This window comes from Podarcis liolepis (genome assembly GCF_965112155.1).
Source record: "Podarcis liolepis genome assembly, chromosome: 8".
NCBI lineage: Eukaryota > Metazoa > Chordata > Lepidosauria > Squamata > Lacertidae > Podarcis > Podarcis liolepis.
The window spans coordinates 89,467,897-89,491,644 of NC_139560.1; the positions used below are offsets into that span (position 1 = coordinate 89,467,897).

The 23,748-nt window shown below is 46.3% G+C and overlaps 2 protein-coding genes across 2 annotated transcripts in view; one reads left to right on the forward strand and one right to left on the reverse strand.

Moving 5' to 3' along the window:
* The window catches only part of CNMD (chondromodulin), a 30,370-nt gene extending 26,580 nt beyond the window's left edge, over positions 1–3,790 (reverse strand). The window contains exons 1-2 of the mRNA XM_083519620.1: positions 3,635–3,790; positions 522–662 (exon numbers count right to left, since the gene is read on the reverse strand). Coding sequence (XP_083375746.1) covers positions 522–662; positions 3,635–3,694 — 201 coding nt within the window. The 5' untranslated portion in view covers positions 3,695–3,790. The remainder of the gene's footprint in view (positions 1–521; positions 663–3,634) is intronic.
* The window catches only part of LOC310713831 (uncharacterized protein), a gene marked incomplete at its 3' end in the record, with an annotated part of 476,441 nt that overhangs the window by 117,591 nt on the left and 335,102 nt on the right, over positions 1–23,748 (forward strand). The gene's annotated exons all lie outside the window — the stretch shown is intronic.

Genomic DNA, 23,748 nt, shown 5'->3' on the forward strand with positions numbered 1-23,748 from the left:
AATTCCATTCAAATGGTGGGCATGCACTGTGCCATGTGACTGATTCTGCAGGGCTTACATGGGCCCCCACAATATTTTTTCATTCAAGTTGGCACCCCTGCTACCCCCTGATTATCAACAAGTTTATTCACTTGAAAAATGAAGGATAACAGACAATTTCCAGTGCAGGGTCTGGTTCCACAACTGCTGCTTGTTTTGCATTTTCTTCACACATCAAAAGGTACCAGCAGCACATTTTGTAGCTCAGCTTTATGGATCCTGGCCCCTGAAATGGATCCTGGAAGCACACAGAGTACAGTCCAAGACCTGGCCTTGTTTAAAATACCAGGGGTCTCCTGCACACAGTCCTTATTTCTGGGAATGGTTTGGGGCACTGTGAGGAGAGCAGCTTAGGGGTCTGCTGGTAGCTTCAGAAACTGTTGGTGAATATGGTTAACTTTCATTCATGGCCCAGTCAGAGGTAGCCCTGAGCCCAATGTATCTGATCCAAACAAAATCCAAACAAATCCCTCACTTCTCACCTCTTTGTCAGTCACCTTCCAATAGTAAAAGGCTCCCATGGCCCCAAAGAGTAGGAGGATGGCTCCGCCAATAAGCACCATGGCCCCAATCCTGAGCAGCCGCCTTGTACTAGAGGGTTTTGCCATCACAGCTGAGTATGCCTGCAGTAGGGTGGGAAGCAAAGTGACTTGAATCAGAGAGGCAGAGGCCATTTGGGGGACGAGCGCCTGATCTGCAGTGAAGCCACGGAGGTTCACATGGGGCACACACAGTCTTTGCTCAGAAACTGAGTGAGGAACAATTCCATTCAACCCTCTTAAAAATTACAACAAAAGTACCAAGCAGTCAAGGAAGGGGGTATTTTGAATTTGGGGTGTGCACATGCATGTCTACACAAGACTGAGAGAAAAGAAAGAGGGCAGAGGCTCACATTCAGGAGGATAGGGAGAGATCAAAGGCTTGTCCACACTGGAGCAAAATGTGGATTTGTGCCTGCCTGCCTGCCTGCCCATTAGTGGGGGAGGGGTTTGGGTTCAATTCTGGCCATTTCAGACTTCCTAAGGTTGAAAAACTCCTCATTTAGAGGGGGAAAGTCCAGGACAACATTGGGATGTGGAGGACATCATGTGGACACCCCTACATGAATGGGGAGACAGGCAGGTGCAAACCTACCTATTGTCCAGATTTCCACCTACCAGCCCTCCTGTAAGGGAAATGCTCCACTTCCAAACATCTTAATATGATATAAGAAATGAGATACTTGTGCACCCCCCTCCCAGTAAACCCCAAACACTTGCCAGGATGGCAACTTCTTGTGTGCACTGGCCTTTCTGCTTCCAAGTAGAGATGACAATTCAATACAGTGGTACCTTGGGCTACAGATGCTTCAGGTTACAGACTCCACTAACCCAGCAATAGTACCTCGGGTTAAGAACTTTGCTTCAGCATGAGACAGAAATCGCACGGTGGCGTAGAAGCCGTTACCACTTTACCATTAGCTAAAGTGGTACCTCAGGTTAAGAACAGTTTCAGGTTAAGAACGGACCTCCAGAACAAATTACCCGAGGTGCCACTGTATGCCAAGGGAAAAGAGGCACTGGCGTGTTCTGGCGTTTGCCACGATGGGCTGACATTCAAGTACCATGTATTTCATGCCTCAAATATCTGATTCAAATCCCACCTCAGCTGTGAATTTACGACATGGCCTTGGGCCAGACCCTCCATTCTTTCTAGGCAATCTCTTGTGCAGTACAATCTTGAGCATATTAATCTGGAAGTAGCAGCTTCACAAAGGGGCAACTGTGTGCTGGGGGGTGTTGGGGGGCGGGGAGAGAGACAAGCAGCGCCTTCTGTTACAGTATTTGAAGAAGTACCAAATCCTGTCCCTGGCAGCCATTTTTCCTGGTAGCCTGTTTCCTTCCTAAAGAGCTACTGACTAAAGAGCGATCTGTCTATGCTCAGGTATGCAGGGAAATGGGCTCCTTCCCTGGCACAGAACCTTCCTGGCTGTTGAGGTGGTTCTGTGGAATGTTGGCTGCCTGAACGTCACTGGCACCTGGCACAGATTGTTTGTAACATGTCAGCTTGGACTTCTGTGATGCTCTCTTGTGGGACTGCCACGGAAGATGGCTCTGGCTGCAACACTGGGTGAAGAAGCAGCATGTAAAGCAGGGGGTCATTGGCAGACCATGGAGTGGAGCTCCACGCCCCTGCTGTGGGAACATAGTACTGGCTGCCTACTCACTATGGGTCTCAGTTCAAGGTTTTGCCAGTGCCCTGATGCACTTTGCACAGTGACACTTTGCACAATGAGGCCTCTGGAAGGCAATTAAAGACCCATCTTTTTCATGTGGGCATTTCATGGAGGACTTAGGTTAGATTTGGCTCCTTTTAGTCCTTTGCTGAACTGCTTGATTGCATGGGTTTTCTAAATGTGTTTTTGTGTGCTGCTCTGAGATGCTTCTGGATAAGGGATAGTATAAAAATAATAAATAGAGAAATGATTCACAATGATCAAGAAAACTAAGCTCTGAATAGATCCCTTGCTAGATCAGACCCTGTTCCAGGTTTTCCAGCACCTTGACCCAAATCAGCTTTTCCAATGTGTTCTGTTCTTTTCTGCTAGTGGCTGCTGGTTCCCCACACCCCTGTACTTTGACCCTAACGTCCAGCTGAAGGTCCATGGGGCCATGGGGGTAGGGGGAGAGATCTGAATCCCTCAGGGTGGAATGTAGGTGCAACACCACCATTTGGGAGGTGTGCGTGTGGGTCCTGGGAATGCTGTGAATTAGTGAATCACCCTTCTGTCTGGATCTTGTATTTTGACGCTGGGGGGCCTCTGGGCACAGACCCAAGTTAACTAGCTTGCTATAGTATTTGGAGCAGAGGTCCGAGCTGTGTCAGAGAGGTTCCAACTAAAACCAGACTTTCTTCCGCCTGGCCAGTTGCCCAATCAGCCAACTGCAAAGCCATAAAAAGATGTGTGAGTCAGGCATTTTTTCTGATTGCATTGGTCTTTTTTTTGGGGGGGGGAGTGGGAACCTGCCCTCTGCATATGATCACTTTGAGGCGCTCTGCACATGCTGGGGGTGGGGGGCAGGCCAAAAGTACCTTAGCCGAGGCACTTTGCACAAGAACTGCAGAGACACACATCACGCGCCTCTCTCCAAGATGTCTCAAGCCGCACGCGTGAGGGGGGTGCCTGGAATGGAGTGCCAAAATGGAGTGGGGGGGGGACGTAGAAAGAGGAAGAAGAAGTGAATAGGGTTCCTAAGTGAGCGATCCTGCTTCCCTTTTTCCCAAGAAGCAGAAGAAGGGACCCCCTGTCTGGTTTTGCCATTGTGTGAGTCTTCTGAGGAAAGATCCCCAGCTCCTTTGCGAGGGGAGGGAGAGAACAGTTGGCTTTCTCTTTCTGGGAAAGAAAGTCTCGTCCCGTCCCCCGTCCCCTGCATTATTTGTGAGTCCACAGCAAATCCCCCAGATCCCTCCGAAATCGTTAGACAGAGCTCCATCTGTAAGGTAGAAGTAGGACTTTTTTGCAAAACAAAAAAGTTTCCGCCAGCAAAGGGGGGCAGAAAAGTGGCTGGGAAAAGGGGAGCGGGGGGCAGCTCGGGGTGCTGCGTGCCGTACTCACGGGGGGCATCGGGGCGGGCTCGGTCAGTGCGATGGGCACCTTCTCCAGCCTCTCGGCCATCCTTTCCGTGGAACGTCGGCTGCCAGCTCCGTCTCGGGCGGCTCTGCCTGCGTCTCCTGCGGGAGCCTCGACAGCACCAACGCGCAGGGAGGCGGCGCATCGGGCAAGGCGGGCACGCGGCGGAGGAGCCGGGGGGGGGCGTTTCCAGAGGGTAGAAAAGGTGCGCTTGGGGTGTTTTTGGTTTGTAAACTCAACTTAAAAAAAACCAAAAACCTCCCCAGCTTGTTGAATCCAGCTATGCCTGTGCCACACGCACATGCCTGGTCTCATAAGCAAGAGCTGCGAAAGTTTCCGAAAAAGAATAACGTGCGGCATTGTTGCAAAACTGTGTCGAGGGAGGTAGAGTAGAGGGCTCCGCTGCAATTCCCAGGAAAAAAAAGCAGGAGGAGGGCGGGGGGTTATCACAACACCCGGAGCCTTGCTCTTTAATTGGCCAGGAGAAAGGAACTCTGTCTATGCTCAGAAGCACTCTTCTATATTTGGCAGATTTTTAGATAAGTTGCATAACACTGTGCAGAATGCGAAAAAGCTCTTCTAAATAGGCGCAGTTGAAGATGGAGAGGTGGAGGCCATGATATTCTGGCTTGGGGGACTTTGTCAAAATAGTAAAATGTGGGTTGAACAGGGTAACTGGTAGGTGGAATTGTTACTCGTTGACTGTAAGAACCCAAAGAGTGTTCATTAATGGTTCCTCGTCATCCTGGAAAAAAGTGACAAGTGACAGGGTTCTCTTTGTCCTGGGCCCATTGTTGTTTAACATCTTTATAAATGATTTGGATGAAGGAATTGAGGGGATGCTCATCAAATGTGCAGATGACACCAAACTGTGAGGTGTAGCTATTTCCATAGAAGACAGAATCAGAATTCAAAATGACCTTAACAGTTTGGAGAACTGGGACCAAACTAACAGAATGAATTTCAGTGGAGACAAATGTCAGGTTCTGCACTTAGGCAGGAAGAACCAGATGCACAAATATAGGATGGGGGACTCCTGGCTTACTAGCAGTACATGTGAAATGATCTAGGGGTCTTGGTGGACCACAAGCTTAAAATGAGTCAACAGTGTGATGCAGCAGCAAAAAACAAAAACAAACAACAAACAACAACAACAACAACAAAACCCTAATGCTATTCTATTCATTGGGGGATCCACAAAGCCTTTGGGGCTTTCCACCAGAGCAAAGCCGGGACCTCTCCCACAACAGTCACCCCCATCACTTTTGCTCTGCTAACAGAGATTGTCAGAAAGGGAACTCCTTGCAACCCTCTCTGCTTCCCCAGCCCTCTCCATCAGGGTTGGGACTGTGCTCTCAGGTGAGGTTGCCTCTGGTGCAAGGCAGGGAATTCTTCTGGAGTCAGGAAAATGGCAGTGTGTGTGTGTGTGTGTGTGTGTGTTTGTGTGTGTGCATATTCCAACCCCAGAAGACAAAGAGAGAAGTGATATTTTAATAGGAGTAGAGACAGTTTCAACACTGCACCTCAGGTAAGGAAGTTGCCTCGTGTGGCTTTGAAATGTTACCATCTAGTACGTAATCATCATGTGGTGTGATTTGATGAATTAATTAATGGATTGTCATTTAATATTTTGATGTCTTAGTCTGAATTTTAACTGTTGACATGTTGTAGACTGTTTATGGCTTTTTGTATCGTGTAATATTTTTCAACACCTATGAAAAGACACATAAATAAAATTGATGGTAACATTCATAGCTTTTTTGCTGCTCTGTAAACATGCATTTTTCTCTTTAAGCATTCAAGAGGATCAGTGCAGCTCTGGAATCCCCACCACACCTTCCTTCCAAAGCCCAGAGCATTTTTGCAATCTTTTAAAACTATATATATATATGTAGAGAGAGAGAGAGAGAGAAATTGTTAACATACTGGTGTCTTTAGAGAATTCTGGGCCTGTAGAACGTGTGGTGTCAGTGTAGTATAAAAAAAGGTAAAGGATCCCTGACAGTTAAGTCCAGTCGTGAACGACTCTGGGGTTGCGGTGCTCATCTTGCTTTACTGGCTGAGGGAGCCAACATTTATCCACAGACAGCTTTTCTGGGTCATGTGGCCTGCAAGACTAAGTTAAGGTTAACAGATTTTTTTCAATGAATCTGGGGACACTTTAATTAAGTATATAAATAAATACTACATGTTCGGGACTTTAATGCTGCAGCAATGGCGGTGGCAAAAGGGCGGCTACTGCCTTGACCTCAACCGCCACATTTCCCCTTCCTCCGAGGCCTCTGTTTCCTTTCTCCATGAGCCTGGGCAGCCACTGAGTTGCTGGTTCTTCAGTGGTGGTGGTGGTGAAGTGGTACGCAGTATGTCAGGCATGGAAGGTGGAGAAGGAGGGCCGAGAGTGGTGGTGGCGAGGCTCGGGCAGCGCAATGCCTCCCTTCCCATCGGAGCAGCTCCAGTCCCATTCCTACTTGCGTGCAAGCAGGAGGGGGCGGGGATCCCTCAGCTGGGGAGGGAGGCTTCACACTGCTTTTCAGAGCAGCCTCATCCCAACTCCTACTTGCGTCCTAGGCTCAGTGGTTTAGACCACAGCGCCACCCGCGTTCCAGCAGTGTAGTATAGCTGCACTCATAACTAGATGAAGGATGTGAATCCTGGATCTCTCCACAGGCATCCACCAAGGAACCCTGCTTTGATCTAACAAAGAGAGTACATTTCTAGAATTTGTAGAATCTGAGAAATGAGGCAATGTGCACTGGCACTATTCTCTCTCTCTCTCTCCCTCTCCCTCTCCCTCCCCCTCCCCCCACCATAAATTCTTTACTTTACTGCCCCCCTCAGTGGAAAAATAAATTCCTGCAGACACCCATGCCTCTCTCTTCACCTTTAAAGCTTTTAGCACTTCAGAAGTTGGTCTAATAAAATATTTCATCTTATCTATTATGCATCTCTTGTAAAAATTAAATGAAAGATTAATATTGCAAAAGATACCTGGTTCCTTTCTGCCCAGGGCTGCCACAAGTTCTCCTTTCCTTTGCTGTTATTATTAAAGAGACTCCGCCTTGAAATACCCTAGGCGTATGATTTCCACTTTTAAAAACATGTATTCTGGATTGGGGTGGGGTGGGGGCATAGTTTTTCAGCCATCAGGGCATGTTGAATTTTTCAACTATCAAATTCCAAAAATGAGATGTGCAAAAAAGTTATAACTTGACTTGGGAATTCAAAGTATTTTTGTTCAATTAATATAATTTAGTTTTGGTTGGTAAATAACTACATAAAAAACCTGACTTTTTATTTTTTAAAAATATTTTTATTGCATATTCAATTTTATCATAATCACAGTTTCAATACATAATTCAATAAATCCAAGCATTGCTCTAACAGAGCATCGACCCCCCGCCTCTTTTTCTGACTTCCATACATCATTACTTTATTCTTAGCATTTCTATAACCACTTTTTTTACCTTCTCTCTTATTTTTGTATTTCTCCACATTAAATGTAAATCAGTTCCTTATATTCTCATTACAAAACATTTCAACTCAAACCTACAAATGTTTTCAGATGTTTACAATGTACTTTCATATATAATATAAATTTACTCCAGTCCTTTTGAAACAGTTCGTTGTGCTGATTCCAGAAGCCTTCGCAGTAAAAAAGAAAAATATGGGAAGTGATTGGGCGACATATAAAGACCTGTTATCGGAAGTAGATAACAAATTAAAGTTAACGCCATTTGAAGAATTGAGAGGAAAATTGACTTATTGGTTGCAGTACCACCAAAAAACCTGACTTTTACACATTTTTGTGGAATTTCTAATAATTTTAAACTTGCCATATTATTTTTTTGTGAAAAAAATGATGTAAGATTGCATTAAAATCATTAGAAATGATTGCCAAGTACAGTGGTACCTCAGGTTAATAACTTAATTCGTTCCGGAGGTTCGTTCTTAACCTGAAACTGTTCTTAACCTGAAGCACCACTTTAGCTAATGGGGCCTCCTGTTGCTGCCTCACTGCCGCCGTTTGATTTCTGTTCTCATCCTGAAGCAAAGTTCTTAACCCGAGGTACTATTTCTGGGTTAACGGAGTCTGTACCTGAAGCGTCTGTAACCCAAGGTACCACTGTACTTGCAGTTATATTATATACTAATACTATTTTTATATTTATATATTATACGTATTTTATATTAAATCGCATATTGCAAACACACACACACACACACACACACACGAGGAACTTGCTTTCACTGAAGGCCAGAGAGAGAAGACTACTTCTGTTGGACCACATCAGATTAGCTTGCCAGACCTGCCTGAGTGTAACAGAAAAGTTAAAAGGCAGAAGCATCAAGAAGACAAGAGAAGGCAGCTTTCTGAATGTAAGCAGAGAAGGAAGGTGCTTCAATGCCATCAAATGAAATAATTTTATGTGCTGATGAAAATAAGGAACAAATAGCTGATGCCCAAGATGGAAATGATGGAATTATGAACTGACATTAGGAAACCAAGAACGCATTCCACTTCTAAGAAAAAGACAACCACAATAGAAATACACAATGTTGCTGTGCAGAGCACCAGACGTGGTATTGGCCTGTGTGCTATAGCTGCTATGTCAGGAATCAGACTGAAGGGTATTGCTCTGAGGAAGAATGGTGGGAGCCCCCCTCTCCCTTCGCACAAGAGCCTGATCCTGAAGCTCCTCTGGAGCAGGAGGATATCATTGACCTAGAGCAGGGGTCTGCAACGTTTAAGACAAAAAGAGCCACTTGGGCCCGTTTCCGAAGAAAAAACAACAACTGGGAGCCGCAAAACCATTGCGACATTTAAAACAAATATATCTCTGGAGCCACAATCTGACAGCGGGCGGGAAGGTGACGTCGGGACAGTGCGTGACTAACGCACGCACCGCCCCCATGCGACGTCACAGCCAGTACAGCGCCCGCCACAGTGAGGAGTGTCGGGGCGCACAATGCGCCTCCTCCCCTTGCTAGTATCCGCCCTGGAGCCGCAGCAAAGATGTAAAAGAGCCACATGCGGCTCCGGAGCCGCAGGTTGCAGACCCCTGACCTAGAGCAATGGTTCACAGAAGGACACAGTTCGGAAACTGACAGTTGGACTGAGCTGGGAGAAGAGCAACCAAGGGGAGAGGAATGGGAAGAGAGAGAGCTAGTTGAATCTCCCTCACTAGAAAGTGTGCAGCCCATGAGCCCTAGAGCCAGGCGTCTGGATAGGGCAGCCTCTCAGAAGGCTCAGTGGTGGAGGGATCATGTGGTGAGGAGATGGGAAGACGGAAGTAACTAGAGGGAAGTAGGAGGAGCTCAGTTGGGAGCACCTGCACGATGAGAATGGACGTTGAATGTTTGTGCTGTGTTTAATAAACCTCTCTGTTGCTGCCAAAAGACTGCTTTTGCTTTGTGCTGTTATCTACAGAGAGGGGCTAGCCTTGCCTGGCAGCCTGACACATTGCCACAGCTCTCTTTATGGATGCTGGCTTGATCACTGAAGAAGGCAAGAGACTTGTAACTGAAGAAAAGGTTATTAAACCCCTGGATCAGGACTTTAATGATCTTTGCCAGAATGGTGAAGTTGATGGCTTCTTCTTTGACAACCATGCATAATATCAGAACAGCATTATTCTGTGTGCAGTGAGCCAGGTGGACCTCTTAACTCTAGAGAAAGGCTCAAAGAGAGAAAAACCAGCTGACGTTATTGCAAATAATCTTGTAGATTTCATGAATAAGGGCATTGATAATTGCCTACAGGTCATTGGAGGTGATTCTACAAATGTTAACTCTGGGTGGAGCCATACGTTCAGTAGAGGTCGGGCTTGGTCATAAGCCGATCTGGTTACTTTGTGCCCTCCCCACCAACAGGTAACATTGGCAAAATGCTAGATGCAGCTACAGATCTTGAAACTGATAATTCACCAAACTCTTAATTGGAGAGCCTCTTGCTTCACTGAGCGGCAATGCCATAAAGGATCTGTCTACTGATCAAGCATATGGGTATCAGATCACACAGGCCGTAAAGACAGGAAACTTCCCATGGATTTGAAATTGGCCCAGTGAGGCATTCAAGGTGGTGAATGATAGCAAACAGCTAAACAACTTAAGACTGATAGTGGAATACATTGTTTGCATGTACTACCCCTGTTGGTTCAACATCAAAGCAAAACACTCGGGTGGAAGGCCCACACCATATCTTGTTTCAGCTGTGGGAAGTTATATTGCAAAAGAAGGCTGTGGCGGATGCTGTTTTGCCAACCATTCAGCACTCAGCGCTGCTGTGCTAGTCCCGGGGGGAAGGTTACCGTTGTCGTAGTCAAAGTCCAGTCCTGAGTCACTAGCCTGGAAACAGTTCACAAGGAACAAGGCGAGGTCCGAAGCAGGAAGCCGGGCGGGGACAGGAACACTGGAAGGTCAGGTCTGGGTCCGGGTAGGAGCAGGTACTCAACGACGACGTTGCTTCCGCAACCTGGGACCGGGCTGACTGGCCTTTATCTTCTCTGAGGCCAGGGGCGGTCCCGGCCCCCAGGAGACCCGCCTCTCCTGGCCTTAAGGCGAGCACTCCTCCTGGGAGAAACCAGTTCCCTTCGCCTCTCTGCCCTGAGCCTCTGCAGTTCAGGAGAGGCTGAAGGGTTACTGGGCCCAGGGGGAGACTCACCTGTAGACACTGAGTCCTCAACCACCTCTGGGGCCAGAATGGATTCACCTGGTGCCTGTTCCTGAGGATCCGGCACAGGTGTAGGCACCTCAGAATCAAGGCCCTGCCCCAGTTCAGCCGGCCCTGGAGGCGGGGACTCCTGTGCAGGCTGGGATTCCTCTGGTTCATCCTCTGAATCGGATTCCCAGGCCATCACAGCTGCATTCAGTGAAATGATAATCCAGACACTCTTGTGCTCAGACGACAGTGAGGAGAGCTGGCATCCAAAAGGTTGTTGACTTGAGGGGTGGAGATGATGACAGACTGGGAGATCTTTCTCTACATCTGAGGAAGACACCTTCCATCACCCCCAGTGCTTTGTCCCTGTTGGAGCTGACAGACTGGTCTGATGGGGTATATGAATCTCCTTTGACATGTAAACTTACTGCAGTGGAATTGAAGTAGTTCATTGGTGAGCCCATGCAAGTTCCCCAGTGGCCCTGTCATGGAGAGGTATGTGAAACAAGTCACAGAAGCAGCAGCCAGTGTGTCTACACATGAGAAACATGAGGACTACATCAGAGGCCAGGAAGCAGGTTGGAGGCTGGTGTCCAAAAACAAATCAAAGCAAGGCTTGATGAAACGTTGTTTAAATTTCTTATTAACTGATGTTGTTACTTTCTAATGTTGTTTTATGAGTACCAGGTAATATTGTATGCAGAGAAACTATTTTTGTAACATCACCTGGTATTTTCAGAAGGGAAAATTAAAATTATTTGGTTTTCTGAGAGCAGTTTATGTGCTTTTTAATCAAACATAGATTTACCAAGCTCAATGTTGTTCAGTAAAAAAAAAAAGCAAATTTGAATCCTTCACACCCAAAAACATATTTTGAAGACCCCTCACTGAAGAAATTTGCAAAAATTAAGCTTCAGCTCCTAAAGTGATGAATCCTATTCAGCCATGGGCCTTCTGCATTCTCTTTCTCTTCATTGGCTGATCAACCCCTTTCTCCACAAATGTGCAAGTCTTTGACCTTTCTAATATCTTCAGAAGCCATCACTGCCAGGACCACTACAGATTTTTTATGTTTAAAAAAAGATCAAGTCATCCACAGTTAAATTGAACTCCAGTGTTCTCAGGCATTAAGCCTTCATATTGTTGAAGAAGAAAACACCAAGACTACCTTTTAGTTCCCTCTTTCCCTAAACAGAGGCTGGCTTTTCTGTTCATTTCTGTTATTAGTAATCAAATACTCAATAACTCTTAATGAGCACAGATGTTGCTGAAAACAAATGCAATCACAGTTCATTAGAACAGAAGCAAGGCATGCTGTGTGACTCTCTAATTGGATTGTCCCGAGATGGAGGGTTCCTGTTGTAGCTCATTTCTAATGATAGGTCTTCTGATCTTCTTCATTAGCAAGCTATTTACTATCCCCAGAAGGGGATGTGTGGATGCAGTCAAGGTCTGTTCTAACAAATGCGAGAATTCGAAGCTTTGATCAGGGTGTAATGTGTGTTCCATGACTGTACACAAATGAAGCAAGAAGATGCAAAATGTTATATTTAGTGGAAATATCAGCTTCCTGAGCATCTCAGCCTACATTTTAAAAATCAGCACCAACTTTTAAGTCCTTAAGCCTTGACCACAAAGACATACCCTCCATGTCCCATGAAAATAGGGACATCTCATTCCATAATGGTAATTTTACTATTTATACCCCACACATCTTGCTGGGTTGCTCCAGCAACTCTGGGCAGCTTCCAACAGATATAAAAACATAAAAAATTAAAAAAACATTCCCTATACATGATTGCCTTCAGACAGCTCAGAGGTTGTATAACGCCATACCCTCCAACATTTCTCCCATGAAAATAGGGATGTCCCAAGGAAAAGTGGGACAGTCTGGGATCAAATCAAAAACTGGGACAGCTTCTCTAAATCAGGGACATCCCTGGAAAATAGGGACACTTGGAGGGTCTGCAAAGATAATACTTTGAAGTGTATGCAGGACAACTGGTGAATCACAAAAGCCAAACAGGATGTGAAATCCAGGAGGACTGGGAGATACCTTCTACTTGATCCAATCATTTGCCCATCTAGCTGTGTATTGCACACACTACTCAGTCTCTTCCGACTTTATTTACTACAGACACCTCTTACTGGAGATATCAGGGACTGACATTGGAACCTTCTTGGTGCAAAGTATTTTATGAGGGTTTTTAAAAAAGGAGTAGGGAGAATTACGATATAACAACCTCATTTTTATTGTTCATCTTTGTTTGGCTCCCCCCTCCCCCACTCTTCTACCTATACTTTGTAAATGTAATTTTGTGTGTGCATTGAATGGGGATTGAAAGCAAGGCTTTCCATTGATTTAAAATAAAATAAATGGGTATCCATTCAGAGACTTGAAATGCAGTCTGTGGAATGCAAAGACCAATATTTGCAGACCTGAGGACAAAAAAAGGTGACTTAGCATTGCCAATGAATGCCTTCTTTGAAACATGGAATGTGGGGGACACTGGTGTCTGTGTGAGCCTCCTATTTCAATAAGGAGTGTGTGCTTAGCTGCAGTGAAATGAATCCCTCAGACCAGAAGCCCGAATGGTATGTCTTTCAAAAGGCAGCCTTTCCGTTTGCAGTGTATAATTCCAGTGTATAAGACAGGGATGTCTCCTGTTACCATTATTGGCCAGAAGACTTAGATCTGATGAAGAAATCAAAGCGATAGCAGTGGGTTATAAAGCATATACAGTGGTACCTTGGGTTAAGAACTTAATTCGTTCTGGAGGTCCGTTCTTAACCTGAAACTGTTTTTAACCTGAAGCACCACTTTAGCTAATGGGGCATCCTGCTGCTGTTGCGCCGTCGCTGCACAATTTCTGTTCTCATCCTGAAGCAACGTTCTTAACCCAAGGTACTATTTCTGGGTTAGAGGAGTCTGTAACCTAAAGCATATGTAACCTGAAGCGTCTGTAACCCGAGGTCCACTGTAAACTGAAGGCATTCACAGATGATGTGGTGGTAACTGTGGAAGACCCTCTGGTTAGGATACCAAGGGTTCTGGAACAGATTTCTAAATTTGGAGAAGTAGCAGGTTTTAAGTTAAATAAAGGAGGAGCAAAGGGGTTTTCTTGTGTGTGTGTTTCTTTGTGGCTGATTAGCTGTTCTCCCTGTGCAAAGGTCAGAGGGGGCAGGGTTTCTGTTGAGTCAGGTGATTAGCTGTGGGAGGAGCTTATCAGAGCTTGCAGGGCAGTTTGATCCATCTTTTAGATTTAGGGGAGCTAGTCTCAAACGTTTGTTGGGGGAGACCTAGGTTTTTTGGGGGGGTTATTTATCCTGTCTTCATGCTTTTTAAGAAGGAGGACCACTGTAGCCACCCCCAACGACACGTTTTCAAGATGGAGGGTGAGGGAACAGCTACAGTCGCCTGCGGTTCCTGCGCAATGTTTGCCATCTTGCCAAAGGTTGCAGGCAGCTTTACCTGCAGCAATTGTATGTTGATTGCCCTCTTAGAAGACAAAGTCCAGCAACTGGAGGAATGTGTAGCTACGCTCCAAAGAATTACAGAGCTGGAGCTCTTCTTGGAAGCAACAGAGAACACCGTCTCCACCAAGGAGGAGACAGGGGACACCTCTGAGAAGGAGGCTAGTTCACCAACACAGGTGCCAGATATATGGAGAAACGTGACTCAAAGAAGTAGGAGGCCCAGGGTTCGCTCTGATTGTTTAGAAATACACAATCGCTTTGAAGTCCTCTCCCCTAGCATGGAAGACGAAGAACAGACTCCATTTGAGGATCTCTCCCTCATTACAGTCGATCAGGTATATGAAGACAAGCGGCAAAGTCAGTCCTCAGGGAATGTGCAGGCGACCTTGGAACGGACAGCTCACGGAAGAACCCCGACCAAACCTAAGAGTGTAGTGGTGTTAGGGGATTCCCTACTGAGGGGAACAGAAGCAGTGATCTGTGGGCCTGACAAGATGTCTCGGGAGGTGTGCTGTCTCGCCGGGGCTAAGATCCAAGATGTAACTGAACGACTGCAAGGAATCATAAAACCCACTGACAAATACCCCTTCCTCTTGGTTCATGTGGGAACCAATGACACTGCAAGCAATAGCCTCCAGAAGATCAAAAGAGACTACGAGGCTCTTGGCAGGAAATTGAAGCAATTAAATGCACAAATTGTCATCTCATCAGTCCTCCCAGTTGAACAACGTGGCCCAGGGAGAGAGGGAAAAATAGTGGAAGTGAACAGCTGGCTTCGCAAATGGTGTAAACAGGAACGGTTTGGATTCTTAGATCACGGACTGCAGTTTCTTGAAGATGGACTTCTGGCAAGCGATGGGCTGCACCTCACAATGGTTGGGAGGAATGTTTTTGCCAAAAATCTCAGAAACCTCATCAGGAGGGCTTTAAACTGACTAATGTGGGGGAGGGAGACAGTGCTCCTGAAGGTAGGAGTCTATCAATTGATGAAGATGATCATCCAAATGTCATAGACCAAATGGAGCAAACAGCATGCAGACCTAGTGGTGGGAGGAAAAAATTATTAAATAAAAGACACGGGGGAATGATTAATGGACTTCAATGTCTGTACACTAATGCGCAAAGCATGGGAAATAAACAAGATGAGCTTGAGCTCTCAGAGAAACAGACCAGACAAGAAAGACGGAGGAGTGGCATTATATGTCAGGGATGTGTATACCTGTGAAGAGATCCAAGATTTAGAACCTCAAAGCCAAAGTGAGAGCATTTGGGTCAAAATCAAGGGAGAGCAGAATAACAGAGACCTCATTGTGGGAGTTTACTATAGATCCCCAAGCCAAACGGAGGACATAGATGATGCCTTCCTGGAACAGATGGCCAAGCATGCAAAAGGAAGGGAGATAGTAGTAATGGGGGACTTCAATTACCCGGATATTTGTTGGATGTCAAACTCAGCCAAGAGCATAAGGTCAAACAGATTCCTCACTGGCCTTGCAGACAACTTCATTGTCCAGAAAGTGGGAGAAGCAACAAGAGGAACAGCCATTTTAGATCTGGTCCTAACCAATGTTGATGACCTGGTTAGTGGGGTAGAAGTGGAAGGATCATTAGGCGCGAGTGATCATGCTCTTCTGAAGTTTACTATACAGTGGAAAGGAGCAGCCAAGCATACTAGGACTCAATTTCTTGACTTTAAGAAAGCCGACTTCATAAAACTTAGGGAAGTGCTGGGTGAGATCCCATGGACAAACTGGGAGGGGTGGCTAACACCCCAGAGGACAGGATCACACTTCAAAACGACCTTGGCAGATTAGAGAACTGGGCCAAAACAAACAAGATGAACTTTAACAGGGAGAAATGTAAAGTATTGCACTTGGGCAAGCTCATAGATATGCCTTTATAAAGGCAAGATTCAACACCTTCCCATCGAACGTGCTGAGAAATAGATTTTCCAATGGACAGATATCGCTCTTATGTGATTGTAATTGTGGGGCACCGGAATCGTTGCATCACATAATCCTTGATTGTGCTTTTCACTCATCGGCCAGGAGCAAGTTTCTTGATCCATATCTAAAGGGAATCGCCAATGATTCGAATGAAGCCAAACTGAGATATCTACTAAATGATGAAGACCCCCTAAGATCACTCACGGTTGCCAGATTTTTGATCAGCGTCCTATCCCTAAAGAAGAAAAACGGACTCCTGTGCAACTCGGATAACCCGTTTAAACCATGATCTATGTTTTAGGATGTAACTAGGTGATATCACCACTGATGTCTTTTATTAATTTATGAGCAGAGGGCGATGTCTATGTTGCAAATTTATTGTAATGTATGTGTTGGTCTTTTGCTTATTTTGCTTTGGTTCTTGTCTGTTTTTGTAAGTTTTTGGCTGTTTTAAATTTGGAGGTTTAAGTATATATATGTCGGTGGGAAACTGTCGTGTGACGGGCCAATGGCCGTAATAAATATCAATCAATCAATCAATCAATCAATCAATCAATCAATCAATCACTTGGGCACAAAAAAAAACGAGAGGCACAAATACAAGATGGGTGACACCTGGCTTGAGAGCAGTACATGTGAAAAGGATCTAGGAGTCTTGGTTGACCACAAACTTGACATGAGCCAACAGTGTGATGCGGCAGCTAAAAAAGCCAATGCAATTCTGGGCTGCATCAATAGGAGTATAGCATATAGATCAAGGGAAGTAATAGTGCCACTGTATTCTGCTCTGTTCAGACCTCACCTGGAGTACTGTGTCCAGTTCTGGGCACCACAGTTCAAGAAAGACACTGACAAACTGGAACGTGTCCAGAGGAGGGCAACCAAAATGGTCAAAGGCCTGGAAACGATGCCTTATGAGGAACGGCTAAGGGAGCTGGGCATGTTTAGCCTGGAGAAGAGGAGGATAAGGGGTGATATGATAGCCATGTTCAAATATATAAAAGGATGTCACATAGAGGAGGGAGAAAGGTTGTTTTCTGCTGCTCCAGAGAAGCGGACACGGAGCAATGGATCCAAACTACAAGAAAGAAGATTCAACCTAAACATTAGGAAGAACTTCCTGACAGTAAGAGCTGTTTGACAGTGGAATTTGCTGCCAAGGAGTGCGGTGGAGTCTCCTTCTTTGGAGATCTTTAAGTGGAGGCTTGACAACTATATGTCGGGAGTGCTCTGATGGTGTTTCCTGCTTGGCAGGGGGTTGGACTCGATGGCCCTTGTGGTCTCTTCCAACTCTATGATTCTATGATTCTATGAAAAGCAAAACAATTTTTTGGAGGGGAAACATGACTGATCAGTATAAAAAAGAAGTACAGTCATTAACAGGATTAATGATTGAAAAGAAGGTCAAATACCTAGCAGTGTGGCTAACAGCAAAGAATATAAATATTTTTAAAGATAATTATGTAAGAACATGGAGAGAAATAAATAAAAACTTAGAGGTGTGGGGAAGGATGAACTGCTTAAAGGAATGGATATTGCTAAATATTCTGATGTTTTAGACCTTGAAGGTCACAATAACAGATTTGGTTGGCACACATATTTGTGGTATGAGAAGGTTAAAGTTCATAAAGCTTTTCTGAATCATACAGTAAGGAAAGGACTTTCCCCATGGAGGTGATATCCGTAAAAAATAAATAAATGAGAAATTACTGGGTATCTTATAAAGAATTATTAATGGAAATGGATCATGAGCCGAAATTAATAATATAAGAGGATTATTAACTGTTTGGTTACAGTATTATTATTATTTATTATTTATTGAATTTATATACTGCCCTAAACCCGGAGGTCTCAGGGCAGTTCACATAAAAGGATCACAGTATGTAAAATAAAAACAAAAGCAATAACCCAATAATACTGCTCAAAAAAGAGTCACATTTTAAAAGGGCATAGGCTGTAAATCAGATCAGCCAAAGGCCTGGTTAAAAAGGAACATTTTTGCCTGGTGCCTAAAGGTGTATAATGAAGTCGCCAGGCGAACTTCCCTGGGGAGAGCATTCCACAGACAGGGAGCCACTGGAAAGAAGGCCCGTTTTCGTGTTGCCACCCTCCGGACCTCTTGAGGAGGAGGCACACAAAGAAGGGCCTCAGAAGATGATCTCAGGGACTGGGTAGGTTCATATGGGAAGAGGCGGTCCTTGAAGTAATGTGGCCCTGAGTCATTTAAGGCTTTATAGGTCAAAACCAGCACTTTGAATTGGGCCCGGAAACTTATTAGCAGCCAGTGCAGTTAGACCAGGATCAGTGTAATATGCTCAAACTGTCTTGTTCCGGTGAGCAACCTGGCAGCTGAATTCTGCACCAGATGAAGTTTCCGAACCATCTTCAGAGACAGCCCTATGTATAACGCATTGCAGTAATCTAACCTTGAGGTTACCAGAGCATTGGCAACAGTAGTTAGGCTATCCCTGTCCAGATAGGGGCATAGCTGAGCCACCAGCTGAAGGTGATGGAAGGCACTTGGGGCCACTGAGGCCACCTGAGCCTCAAGCAACAGCAAAGGATCCAGGAGTATCCCCAAGCCTGCTCCTTCAGGGGAAGTGTAACTCCATCAAGAGCAAGCGACCTCCCACCCATCTGGTCTAGGGAACCACCCACTAACAGTGCCTCAGTCTTATCTGGCTTGAGCTTCAGTCTGTTGGCTCTCATCCAGTCCATTACTGAGGCAAGACACTGATCCAGCACTTCCATTACCTCACCTGCAGATGTAAAGGAGAAACCGAGCTGAATGTCATCAGCATACTGCTGACAACGTATTCTGAACCTCCGGATAACCCCACCCAGCAGTTTCATGTAGATGTTAAACAATGTGGGGGATAGGATTGAGCCCTGCGGAACCCCACATCGAGGGTTCCACAGGGCTGAAAAGCACTCCCCAAGTAACACCCTCTGGGAATGACCATCCAAGAAGGACTGGAAGCACCGCAAAGTGGTGCCACCCACCCCTAGTTTGGAGAGTCACTCCAGAAGGATACCATGTTCGATAGTATCGAAAGCCGCTGAGAGGTCAAGAACAATTAACAGGACATATTTCCCTTGTCTCTCTCTCTCAACAGAGGTCAATCATACAGGGCGACCAAAGCAGTTTCTGTGCCAAAACCAGGCCTAAACCCCAATTGAAATGGATCCAAAAAATCAGTTTCTTCCAAAAGCACCTGGATCTGGTCTGCGACCACTCTCTTCAGAACCAGTTTAGGGAACTGTTATGGGCAGTTTTTAATGTTTGATATTTTATTCTGTTTAATATTCTGTTGGGAGCCACCCAGAGTGGCTGGGGAAACTCAGTCAGATGGATGGGGTATAAATAATAATATTTTTATTTTTATTTTTACCTTGTCCAGGAAAGGGAGATTAGCAACTGGCCAGTAGTTTGTTATGTTTTCTGAATTCAGGGAAGGTTTCTTAAGGAGTGGTTTTACCACTGCCTCCTTGAAACAGGCAGGGACCTCCCCCTCTTGTAAAGAGGCATTGATCATCTCCCTGGCCCAGCCAGCTGTTTTTTTCTCCCTGCTGAAAACCCAGCAGAGGGATCAGCCAAGAGGGGCAAGGGTCTAGAGCAGTGTTTCCCAATCTTTTTTGGGCAAAGGCACACTTGTTTCATGAAAAAAATCTCGAGGCACACCACCATTACAGCCCCGTGACGTCAGCGCGCAGCGTCACGCCGGGAGGGACATGAATTGCTAGCAAATTACATAATCACCTCCTTGAGGGCTGGCTCATCTTCTCTGAAGGCAGAACCCCATTAATTAACAGCACAGACTCACACCATAGCCAAGACGAGGGGGGGAAACCTCAGTCATGCACAGTCATGCACATGTGGGGGCTAAATGAGGACGAAGACCGGGCAGAGAGCAGGGTTCAAATCACCCCACCTGGCCAGGACAATCCCTGGGTGCTCCCTTGGGCCACTCGCCTGACCCACCTCGCAGGGCTGTTGTTGCGAGGATAACACGGGGAGAACCACGCGCGCCCCTGGGAGCTCCTTGGAGGAGAAAGCGGGCTATGAATGCAATGCACGAAATATATGAGAGGCGACCAGGTTTTGCAGGTGAGGGGCCCCCGCCAGCCTCCGCTTCCAACACCCAGCGCAATGACGCCGAAGTTTCCCCCCGGGCTCGGCTCGGGGAGCAGCGCTGCTCCCCCCCGGCTCCCCTTCGCCCTCCCGGCTCTCTCTGCCGCCCACTGGGGACCCCCCTCACCTGCCAAGTCCGGAGCGCCGGTGGAAGTTGCATGCATGCATGCAGGGCGCCGCGTTGCCATTGCATTGCACTGCACTCCATGCAATGCCTGCACGCATGCATTGCCTTGCACGCCCACCAAGGGGTCTTCCCGCGGTCCGATGCGTCCCCTCCGGCGCGGATGCAGCATTGCAAAAATAAAAAAACCCCGACGCAGCCCTACCTGGGGGGCAGCCTCCGCCTCTGCCGCTCCGCCTCCGCGGGGATCCCCGGGCTCCATCCTGCCACCCGATCCCTGCGGGGGTGCAGGCAGGCTGCGTGGGGTCTACGCGGAAGAGCCCCTGCCCGCCCGGCCGCCGCCGCTGCGCTCATTCCATGGCCGGGAGAAGAGCGCTTCAAACAAAACGCCCGGCCCGCCAGGCCACGCTGGGAAACGTAGTTCGCGCACCCCGCGCGGGCGCGGAGCCCAAGGGCGAGGGGACTACGGATCCCGGCAGCCCCCGCACCGGGGACGGAGGGGGAGAGGCCGGGTGCAGGGATGGAGGGACGGGTGGGCGAGCGAGTGAGTGAGTGGCAGCCGCCAAGCCTTGGCCGAGAGCCAGGAAGGGCCTCCCCGGAGGAGGAGGAGGAGGAGGGAGGCGCAGAGCGGGAGGGAGGGAGGGAACCCCAGGGGTCATCTAGTGACGGCACCCCAATCGAAAATTTGACTTTAAAAAAAAAATTCGAATTTTTTAATTTTTCCTGCGGCACACCAGGCAACATCTCGTGGCACACTAGTGTGCCGCGGAACAGTGGTTGGGAAACACTGCACTAGTGTGCCGCGGAACAGTGGTTGGGAAACACTGATCTAGTGACGGCGCCCCAATCGAAAATTTGACTTTTTTTAAAAAAAAATCTTTCGAATTTTTTAATTTTTCCCGCGGCACACCAGGCAACATCTCGCGGCACACTGGTGTGCCGCGGAACAGTAGTTGGGAAACACTGGTCTAGAGCACAAGTGGTTGCCCTGACTGATCCAAACACCTTGTCTACATCCTCGAGCCTTACCAACTGCAACTCATCCAACACAACAGGACTAGACTGTGCTCTGGACACCCCATGAGATTCATCTGCTATAACAGCAGAGTCAAGATCCTGGTGTATGCAAGCAATTCTATCCTTAAAATGGTTTGCAAACAACTCATAGCTACCGTTGGTTTCACCACCTCCTTTGAGTCAGCCTGTAAAAGGCCCTGTACAACCCAGAAAAGTTCTGCCAGATGACATGATGAGGATGCAATGGAGGCAGCAAAGTATGCCTTCTTTGCTGCCTTCACTGCCACTAGGTAGGCTCAATAATGAGCCCTTACCAGTGTTTGGTTGCATTCATTCGGATCTTTCCTTCTCTTGCATTCAAGCCATCTCCCAGCTTGTTTCCTCACCCTAAGCTCTGGAGTATACCAGGGGGCCAATCGGGTTCCACGAAGTGGGAGAGGGTGCTCAGGGGCAATTGTGTCAATAGCCCAAGCCATTCGGGTGTTCCAGAGGTTAGCCAGGGCTTCAACAGGAGACCAGGCATATCAGCCAGAAAATCCTCCAGAGCTGTTTGGAACCCCATTGGATCCATCAGCTTCCAAGGGTGGACCTTCCTAATAGGTCCCCCACATCTGCAGAGGGAAAAGGTGCCGGCATCCTTGATCTGACCATGACAAGGGACTGATGTCAATGTCCCCCACCTTCAAATCGCCCTCTTCCTGTCCAGTAGAGAAGACAAGGTTCAGAGTGTGGCCTGCCATGTGCATTGGGCCAGTGACATGTTGGGATAGCACCATGGTTGTCATGAAGTCCTGAGCCACCCCAGAACCAGCTGCCTCGGCATGGATTTTGAAGTCTCCCAGAACCAGCAGTCTGGTTGTCCTCAACACTACCTCCGAGACCAGCTCTGTCAGCTCAAGCAGGGAGACTGCTGGGCAGCAAGGCAATCAGTAAACCACCAGAATACCTAATCTGTCCCAGTTGCCAACACCAAACACACACCCTAGGCCGTCCCCCCCCCCAACTGGACAGGGAGCCTGGAGACACAGAAAGAATCTCTATAGACCATAACAATATGCCCTCTCCGACCCTCAGTCTGGCCTGGTGCTGCACTGAGTACCCAGGTGGGCACAACTGGGTGAGACCAACTCCACACTGTTCACCCACCCAGGTTTCTAAATTTCTAAATTTGAAAAAGAGCTGTTAGAATATAAGGCTAAATTACTTTCAAAAATGTATAAATTGTTATTAGAATGGTATACGAAAGACAAGTAGGTCAAATCAGTGATGATACACTGGGCAAGTGATTTTGGTTATAACATAAAATTGGCAGCGTGGGAGAGGTTATGGAATTGTGACCCAAAGTTCACAGCATGCTATACAGTGGTACCTCGCAAGACGAATGCCTCGCAAGACAAAAAACTTGCTAGACGAAAGGGTTTTTTGTTTTTTGAGTTGCTTCGCAAGATGATTTTCCCTATGGGCTTGCTTCGCAAGACGGAAACGTCTTGCAAGTTTGTTTCCTTTTTCTTAACACCGTTAATACAGTTGCGACTTGACTTCGAGGTAGCCTTTTTTGAGGTTTTTAAAGACTTTGGTGATTTTTGAAGCTTTTCCAAAACTTTCCCGACACCGTGCTTCGCAAGACGAAAAAAAATCGCAAGACGACAAAACTCGCGGAACGAATTAATTTCGTCTTGCGAGGCACCACTGTACTTTGAAAGAACCCCCCCCCCAAAGCTCAATAACTTTTGTGTCCAGATTTTCACTTTTTGAAATATAACAATTCCCCAATCCTTGCCTAAAGAATACGGCCATATGGCTCATAAACTCCAACTCCTTTTAACCTCAAGACTTAGATGGATTTGTTTGTCTCTAGGGATGAATAAGATAAATCCATGCACACCGATTCTCATTTCCTTCCCAAACGTGCTTGATAGCTCTATCTTCTGTTTTTCTTGAGCTCAGAGAAAATCACTGCCTGGCAACCCCACCTTTCATCCCTGCCTTGACAATGTGGGCCCTTGTTTCATAAACAGCTTCTGGTCTCCATTTCATCCTTCACCCGTGTAGTGATGCCTTTTGTGCTCTAGAAGCAGTTATTATCACAAATGCCAGGCTGCTTTTTCTTAGTGACTGCTCTATGCTTAATGACCCTTTCTTGGGCTTACTTTAGTGTACAAAAAGCATCAGTGAAGTCCATCCACTGCCAGGAAACCCCCCTTCCACCAAGAGTCTCACTGGGTGGCTATTATTCTTAATATAGTTATACTCTGCCTTTTCCCCTGATGGGATCAAGGTGGTTTACAGATAAAAACAACTACTAAAAATATAGCAAAAAACTCATTAAAATGCAATTAAACATTGATAGAATTAAAACTATATACCTATTAATTTTTTTGTCTTTTTCAAAGTCTCTTTTTTATAATATTTTTATTAAATTATAAACAAAAATAACAAAAATAAACAACAAACACAACAACAATCGCAAACAAAGAAAAATATACATAAAAGTAATATCAAATCCATAAAATGGGATTATCCGAATCCCGTTGTGACGATCACACAGGGTCCCCGGACGTCTGACGGTCTATTGACCCTGTGCCACCACTGTAATTGCTTTCTTCGCTGCCACCAACCCATTTCTCACGGGTACACACGGAGTCCAGACAGTTGTTAACATTAACAAATAATCAAGTTTATTTTATAGGCATGAACAAGCTTATGGTTTCAATTAATTTTTCTTGGCAGTTTCTTAATATTAGT